Here is a 9,239-nt window from a genome sequence, read left to right on the forward strand (position 1 = left end):
TAGCTAGCTATCAGCTGCAGTGATTTCAGTTATCAACTTCAGCATTTTCCGCTATCAATTTCAACATTTTCAGCAATCAGCTTCAGTGTTTTTAACTGTCAATTTCAGCATCTTCAGCTATCAGCACTGGAATCTTTAGCAGCCAAATTCAGCTTACAGCATTCACAGTAGCATTATTGCAGATAATACTATATATCTAGTTCATAATTATGTTAAAAAGTTACAGTTTTAAAGTTTTAAAAATGTAGTTTTAGAGTGTTCAATAATTGTTTATCCTGTTCCACCTAAGGTTTGTTTTGGATTTTGGCCCCTTGTGCGATTGAGTTTGACACTCCTGCTGTAGACAGACACTAACGTATAGCTTAGGCTCCGCCCTCTTACATCTTCCTCTAAATGTCAGAGAGGCAGATGATGACAGAACATCCTGGCTTTGACATATTTAATCTGATTGTCGTTGCCATAGAAAAATCAGGCCATGAAAAGTACAGTCTCAGTGATATGAAGATGATGAGTAACAAACGTAGCCTCACTTTCCATAATCCCGTTTAGTAGATAGATGGGAAATCCATCATTTTCCCTCAATGTGAATTCACTTTAAAGGGCACATCATGCAAAACCAACTTTTTTGAGATTTTAAATGTACTATAATGCTAATTCTTTCAAGTACCACCTTGATTTAAAAAAAAAGCAGTTTTGTGCGACACACTAGTAGTCTTTAATTAGTCAGAACTGCATTACTTCTTTTAGTTTTTTTGTTAGTTTGACTGGTTAGTTTGCATGATTTTAAATCTATAACATGATGTTTGTAAAGAAGTAAAAACACAAACTGAACTCAGCTCACTGGTCAGACACGCACAAAGTGTGGTGGCCTCGTTAGTTCAGTGGCATCAGGCAGAACAGTAGATGTCTGTAGGCAGATTTAACAACTGTCCCTTTAATTTTGTCACTGAAATAGTGCTGAGCAAAGACTTTTGAGCGGTTTGTTTGCTTAAAGTGCAGCAGTGGATAACAGAGACGGTGGGCCGTGTTAGCTAAAGAACAGTCTGCTGTCTCTTCTGTGATTTAGACACTCTTTGGTCTGATTGAGTGGATTCAATCTCCTCACGTTTTTACGTCCACCTTTGATCTTTGGATTTCACAACATTTAGGAGAACATTTCATAATTACTGTATCGACTTGAATCTCCTTTTTTTTCTAGACTTTCCCTCGAGCTAGGCGGTATGGAATTTGTTTAGATCTAGTTTTTTCATATCAGGCGATAACGGTATATGTCACAATTTAAACCACATAACTATATTTGTCAAACTAAGAGCTATACATATATATATATATATATATTTGTATATACACACATATATATGTATGTAATTCATGATAATTCTAGTAGATTGTAAAGTAGAAAAGCAGCTCATTGAGACACTTTTCTGCTTCGCAGTCTACTAGAAATATCATGTCAACGGTTGAAAACTTTGTCATGGAAGGAATCACATATCAATATGTGGTTGGAGTCAACTGGACCCCAAAGAGAGCGGAAGGGATATATTTGTATATACACACATATATATGTATGTAATTCATGATAATTCTAGTAGATTGTGAAGCAGAAAAGCAGCTCATTGAGACACTTTTCTGCTTCGCAGTCTACTAGAAATATCATGTCAACGGTTGAAAAGTTACAGTAAATCAAAGAACATAAACAATGGAGTTCCGGTGTTAAAGGGTTAACCTCTCCTCCATGAGCACCAGTCAAAACAAATTGAAAGTGGTTTGTGTTTCAGATTGAGAGCTCATTGAGTGGAAAGAGCTGCTTGTGACTTCACTGGTTTGCCACTCCTCTGCTTTGCCAAACAAGGAGGGACGGAAGTGGAGCTCGGTCAGTGGAGCAGCTAACAAGTCCTTCCACATTCACTCCAATCCTTCACTACTCAAAGTGTTGGTGTCACAGATCAGCTCCAATAGCAATCCTTAAGAAACTTGTTGACTTCGGTAAATCGTCCTTTGGCTTGCTGTGTGGTTGCATGTCTGTGTGTTGTGCGATGGACTGCTGGACAGACCAGTGAGTACTGGGATGGACTCCAGCAGCCCCTGACTCTGAATGAAAGTATTTTCGTTTGTTATCTTTTTAGCTGTGGAGCTGGTCAGACGAGCTGTTATTTCTGTCATCTTCAGTTTTAGGAAAACACCTTCCATTTTCGTTGTTTGTTTTATTGAAATCACCAGTAAAACATGTTTACTGACTAGTTTTTGATTTGCAGACAGCTCGTGCAGCCATGATTGACTGAGTTTTTTCCTCTGAGGGTTTTCTTTTTTGTCTAATGGCTGAAAAGTTTCACTAGATCACGTGTCAAAGTCGAGGGCTGGGGCCGGATCCGGCCCTCTGGATAATTCTATCCGGCCCTCCAGATCATTTTATTTTATCGTTATTAATGGTCCGATGTTATCTTGTGCTCATTTCTAACTTGTATAATTTAGACAAAATATATTGAAAGTTATTTAAGGTTTAAGTTGATTTGTTATGGAATAATATTCCTGCATTTTTATTATTTATAATGTAAAAAATTACAGTTTTTGCTACATTTTTGGACTATTTTGGCATTTACTCAGATTGTTTAGGCTATTTTGTAGTTTAGCTAATATTTCAGCTGCATGCTAGCTGTTTTGGCTAATTTAGGCTTTTTTTACGTTTTTAGCCTTTTGTGGAGTTTGTCATATTTCAGCTAGTAGGGGTGTAATGGATCACGGATAATCTGTGATCCATACGGATAACAAAACCACCCCACCCCCCGTGGGTGCACACACCTCGGCCTTGCATAATTAAATCAATTGTCCGTTCACATCGAATGTCGAATTCATGTAAATCGTCTTTGTTTTAACAAGCACTAAAGTAGCTGCTTGACAGTTCTCAAAAGATCTCTGAGGAGCTCCTGTCAAAAACTCGACTTCATCATGGAGGACGTGGATGGTGAAATATCAGGTTCATTTAATTTTAAGCTGAATAAAAGCATCAGTGCACGTCTCTATGGCTGGTTCAGAGAATCTCCCAGTTAGGATCCGCTATAGCAGCAGCTGTCCCGCACAGGAGAAAGCTGCTGCTCCGTCACAGGGATGATAGTATGGCAAGCAAAAAGGATCACAAATCGTCAGGAAAAGCGGGCACGGCAGTGCCATCTTTTACGGGTAACATTTATTTAAAATATGTAAATTTTCCCGGAGTTAGTTTAAATAAAACAATTAATACAAAAACAAAGTGACTTAGCAGGTTAATACATCTAAACAGACAATTTGAAGGTTGAAAGTTGAGCAGCATTACATTGGATACTGTTTTGGAGTTTAGCTAATTTTTTTCAGATACATGCTAGCTGTTTTGGTTAACCTAATTTTGTTGTGTCTTTTTAAGGCTGATTTGGCATTTATTTAATATTTTAGCTAGCTATCAGCTTCAGCATCTTCACCTATCAGCACTAGCATCTTCAGCGGCCAAATTCCTCTTACAGTATTCACACTAACATTATCACAGGTGATGCTATATATCTAGTTCAAAACTATTTTAAAAAGTTACAGTTTCAAAGTTTTAAAAATGTAGTTTTAGTGTTCAATAAATGTTTATCTTGTTCGGCTTAAGGTGTGTTTTGGATTGTTTGCCCCTTGTACAATTGAGCTTGACACCCCTGCTCTCGAGACTTGCTTTATATTAGCTGACAGTAACACCAAGTGTCTGTGGGTGAGGGGTTGCTGCGGCCTCGCCTCGGGTTCAGCTCCTGTGTAAACACACCCACCGTGTCTGTCAGCCACTCATCTGTGGAGCTTAAATGAATTACCATGCCAACCTAATCTCCAAGTGCCGCGCTGCCTTCTTCTCCTGAACAACACAAACCAAAGGAGTGTAAGGATTTACAGTCAGTGGTTACTGCATCCTGGCCGACACACATTCAAAAATGACATTTACCTGAAGTTATCTGACCCAGCCCCTTCAGGTGAGGCTGTGAAGGAGAATTGAAAGTAAGATTTGTTTACAAAGCAGTTCCACTAGTGTGATGCCTTTGAGGAGAGTGGGCGGGGCTTCTCATGTTTGGGCAAATATTTGTGCTTAATAAATGAAGTCTGAAGTTTTCATAGTGATTAGAAGGAGTTTGAGGTTTAAGGTGTGTATAAAAGCAAAGGACTCAACAGTAATCTGCATTTGTCTTCAGCTGCATGGACAGGAGAGGAGGGGTTGAAGGGACTGTCTCATGTTTGGAATGTGGACCTCACCAGAGGCATCTGGACTCTGGACTTGTGTTTTTGAACAGATATTGTTTCAGAACCGTTGAGAAAGAAAATAAGAGACATTTTATTACTTTAGTTTTGATACAACAGAAAAGTAAATGTTTACCTTTCCTTATAAAAGGATTTGGGCGTATAAGGGGCAGCCATGGTGCAGCGTTAGGGTGGTTTACTCCTGATCGAAAGATGGCAGGTTTGATTCCCGCCTTGCCTGCCCGTTTGTGGAAGTGTCCTTGGGCAAGACACTGAACCCCACATTACCTCTGGTGGAAGGTCGGGCGCAGGAGCAGAGCGGTCCGTCACACGTGGAGCTGCAGCTCAACATGAACCGAGAATGAGGGAAAGACAGAGATTTCGGAAAAGAAGCAAAAAGTATTTCACTTTTACTGATAATACAAAGGAAAAGTGCAGGAAAATAATTCTATATAGAACCTCCTCCACAACGAACCTGTACCCACACCTGGGAGGACCTTCTGTAAAACAGAGCAGATCATTACTGACTGAAGAAACCAGATCAGCTCCTCAAAGTCTTGGTCTTCCTCTTCCAGCATCTCAGCAGTGATGCTTTTGAAATAGATAAAGGATAAAGTTGATGCTGTTTTTCTAAGTTTCTAAGCCAAATCGCCCAGCTAAAAATTTGAGCTAAATGCAGTTTACATCGTTTGCGACACAGACTGACAATAAATTTGTGATCTATTGTACCAGCCTGATCTACTGTCAAATTGAGCATTAAGTAGTTTTAAGTTTAGTTTTCTTCAATTCCATCAGCTGTGAGCATCACTGAAACAGAAGTTAGAGCTTATGACCTACTAAATGTAAAAACTAAAATACAAAGCAGTTCTTTGGTACGTTTTTCTTTTAAATCAAAGGTTCTTCAGCCACTCATCATCCTTATCTTCGTCGTGTGTTTGAATTTGAATGTTTCTGTCTTCTTCATTTCCTCTGTAACAGAAGAAGGATGGATTTGTGGCTGGGTTGCATAACTCGTTCTTTAGATATTTGCAATAACTTCTTTCTATTTTGGGGGCAGACAGGCTCCTTTTTGTTATTTAATATAGTTTTTATTGGGACTCTGGCAGAAAGTAGGAAGTTCTGTGTTTCTATATACATTTTTAGTAAAGAATAATGTATTTATTAATTTAATATCCTAGCAGTACCTGAGGTACTTTCACACGTGTGTGTGGCTCCCTTAAAGACAATTTGCTTTCCACCAAAAGCTGATTTTCTTGCTGGACCCCAAAAAAGGACTGACTGCATGTCTCACCTCATCTAAGACCATCGGTGTATCATCTCACTTGTTAAAATATTTGGTTTCAGCTACTGAACTTTCTGGATGCTAAAGTCCCTCTCTGATCAGCGTTACCAGTCTTTTAATAATTAAGACGTTTTTAGCCAAAATCTAAAAACGTGTCATTTTCTAGGACACAGTTTCTGCAGAGCGCCAGGAGTTCATTGGAAATTCCCCTTTGAATTGTGGATGGGACTGTTTACCATAGTATTACCTGTGATAATACTAGTGTGAATGCTGTAAGCTGAATTTGGCTGCTGAAAATGCTGAAATTGATAGCTAAAAACGTAGAGTTGATAGCTGAAACCGCTGAAGCTGCTAGCCAGCTAAAAGATTAACTAAATGCCAAATTCGTCTAAGAAACGGAAAAAAATCCTAAATTAGCCAAAAAAGCTAGCATGTAGCTCAAATATTAGCCAAATGCCAAAATAGCCCAGAAAACCTTAATAAATGCCCAAATAGTCCAAAAAACTAGCAGGATGCTGTTATAACTTTCAACTTTACTGCTCTCTGACTCCGTATAATATAAAGTAACAACTAATTGACTATTAAATTAGTTGTCAACTATTTTAAGTCTATTAGTCGTTGATTAATCATGGCAGTCCTAGTTTGTAGGCCTTCCAAAACTGTATTGTTAAATCTGATTCACATAAATCTGAGTAAAGAAATACTCAGAAATGCAGTTTTTAATCTTAATTCTATTTATATATGCCCTCCATCATTAGAAAAAAAGCCACAAGAACATGTTAAAAACAACAAAAAAACAATTTTCATTGGAGTGGGTCTTTACTGCTAGCCTTGTTACATATTGACAGTTAAACTAGAGCTACTCGAGCTTTAACTAAGTCAAGTCTGGCAGTGAGGATGAAAATCAATGTCACAGCAATGCTAGCCAAAGTACACATCCCCACATGTGGGGCGGTGTCGACTACATTTGATTTGTCGAATGATGCCGTTCATCAACTGACACTGCTGTCTTTACTGTCCTGAGCTGACGGTCAAACTTCCTCCAAACATCACTCAGTTGGAACTTTTGAGGGAAAAAAATTTGGGTTTGTTAATTTTGTTTTCATTTGACCAAGAATCACCAATTATTTTTACACATCAGTCGATTAATCGAGTCATGTGCAAAGTGCATGTAAAGCACACATTTTAACCATCATTAGCTTTAAACTAACTAAAAATAACGACAGTAAAGATGATAGTTTATCAAACTTTAAGTGAATTGTGCAGCTTCTTTCCTTTATTAGTTTCTGTGATTAAAACAAGATGAAATCAAATGAGAGAGAGATGAGGAATATACTTTCCATCAAACTCATTTTGACAGGTGCCCCGCCCCTCAAGATGACATGACATTTTAATATAATTTTTTTTATATATAATAATAAAAGGTCACCTGTCAAATTTGATTGAAAGTATATTCCTGATCTCTCTAATGAGGTCGGCATCTGAAACAAGGAACTATTTTTCACTCAAGATAAAGTTTTAGTCACTGACTCAAATATAAAAAGTGCATTTTTTTTGGGTGCTGAGCCCTCACAACTTTCTTCAACTTTACTACACTCTGGCTCCATATACTATAAAGTAACGACTAATTGACTATAAAAATTGTCGCTGATTATTTTAATAGTCGATTAGTCGAGTCGGCAGCACTACGCCTGGGAAATGGCCCTCCCCGTGCCTTTTCCCTAACCGCCTCAGAAGAGATTATTTATGATCTCCCTGTGTTTTTTTCTTATCTCTCTTCCTTTATTAGATTTTTGCTTTGGCATGCCAACAAAGCCGCTTGTGTTTGCTGCTTGGAGTCCAGTAATTCCTGTGTCCTGCAGAGTGCTTGTTGTCATGCCAGCCGACCTTTGAATGAAAGGTGGGAGAAAGCCCCTCCCACCTCCAGTCAAGGTCGGCGTGTCTCCGTCATGCAGTTTGTTGGGTGAACTGTCAGCGTGACCTGGCTGACGTCCGTTAGTGTTGGTGACTTATGTGAGTGGAACAAAGGCTGGGCGGCCGTTTTCAGCGACTGAGAGAAGCACGCCTTCCTGGAGTTCAACAATAGCGGGCTTTTCTTCCTGTCATCTGAGAACTGCTCCGTCACATCCACCCGTGCTCTAAAGATACATTTTTAGTCAAACACTTTTTCAAACGTCTCCTCTTTTTATACTAATAAGTAACTAAACTATTGTTGCAGTTTTGACTGTGAACACAGTCCCTGTGCAGTTCTGAACTGAGCCTGTGCACTGCTGTAATGAGCTGCTGGTCTCTTCCCCAGGTGAGAGCCGGAGGGGCAGCCCAAGAGCAAGCCGGTGAAGTGAAGCCGGCATGAGTGCAGACAGCCATCAGGGGGTGGTGACCACCCCCCCACCGCCCGGTGGAGGGACCAAGGTGGGCTACTTCGACCGGGTTGACGTCAACGATCCGGAGTACATCAGATCCAGGAACATGTCTCCTGATCTCCGGCAGGATTTTAATGTTCTGGAGCAGAAGAAACGCGTCACGCAAATTCTACAAAGTCCCGTAAGTAAAGACGATAGATGATGGTTCTCCAGGCTCAACTTGTAGAGACTAACACAGAGTGGAAAGCTGTCTTAATGTTGAACATTTTTTTCTTTAATTTGAGTAAATTCAAACCTTTGGAAGGCAGCATGTATATGAAGTGTGGTCATTGATTGTTCATTCCAAATGCACAAGTAGTTTTTGAAAGATTTGTGCACTACCTACCTTTAACCATGAAGTCATAAATTATCTCTGTTGAGTCCAAATAAAACTAGAAAAGTTGCATTACCTGCGATAATGCTAGCGTGAACGTTTTTTGCTGAAAGTAGTCGCTGAAGATGCTGAAGCTGTTTGCTGAAAATGGTGACACCATTTACTTTAAAGGGTAACCAAACAGGACAGTGGAGGCTGACTCCACTCTCAGCCCAGATTTGAAAAATGCAAAACAAGGGGCAGGGCTCCGTGAGGCGGGCTGAGTGGAGGAGGTGTGGTCTGGATATGTGATTGACAGTGACAGTGAGGTTAGCTTGAGGTAACAAAAGAATCTTTTTATTATTGTCTCAATAATCTTTTCGGTTCACGAGCGAGCGGACGCCTGTCTTTAACTTTCTCTATTTAAAATCTGCTCCAGCTCGTGAAAGAGAAGGTTTCTTAATAACCAGAATTGATGAAAATGAAAGAAAAAAAAAAAATCAGGAGGCCCAAGCAGGCTGCTTCCCCATCCCACAGCGGGTCTTTGTCTGCCGGTCGGCCAGCTTTTTAAGGGCCGGTTTAGCGGGCAAGCAAGCTCTGCCGTTCTCGGGGTAGCGGGGCGATCTCCAACACTCTCTGCTTCAACATCGCGGAGTGAGCGCCGCCTTTTTCAGTGTCGCGGGGCGATCTCCAACACTCTCTGCTTCAACATCGTGGAGTGAGCGCCGCCTTTTTCAGTGTCGCGGGGCGATCTCCAACACTCTCTGCTTCAACATCGTGGAGTGAGCTCCGCCTTTTTCAGTGTCGCGGGGTGACCTCCAACGCTCTTGGCATTAGCTCCGCCACTCTCGACATCGCGGGGAGAGCTCAAATGGTCGCGTGGTGAACTTCTACTCTCGATCGTGTCGAGCGATCAAAGATGGGCGGGGCTTTTATACTAGAGCTCACAGAATGATGACGGGAAACTTCTTAGACTTACACCAGTTGACCAATCAAAATTCAACAT

At 40.4% G+C, this 9,239-nt stretch overlaps 1 protein-coding gene across 1 annotated transcript in view; it reads left to right on the plus strand.

The window, feature by feature from the left end:
* Window positions 1-9,239, plus strand: part of add3a (adducin 3 (gamma) a) — a gene marked incomplete in the record, with an annotated part of 52,239 nt that overhangs the window by 2,063 nt on the left and 40,937 nt on the right. The window contains 1 exon segment of the mRNA XM_024259499.2: window positions 7,818-8,062. Coding sequence (XP_024115267.1) covers window positions 7,868-8,062 — 195 coding nt within the window.

Source organism: Oryzias melastigma, linkage group LG24, assembly GCF_002922805.2.
Source record: "Oryzias melastigma strain HK-1 linkage group LG24, ASM292280v2, whole genome shotgun sequence".
Lineage (NCBI taxonomy): Eukaryota > Metazoa > Chordata > Actinopteri > Beloniformes > Adrianichthyidae > Oryzias > Oryzias melastigma.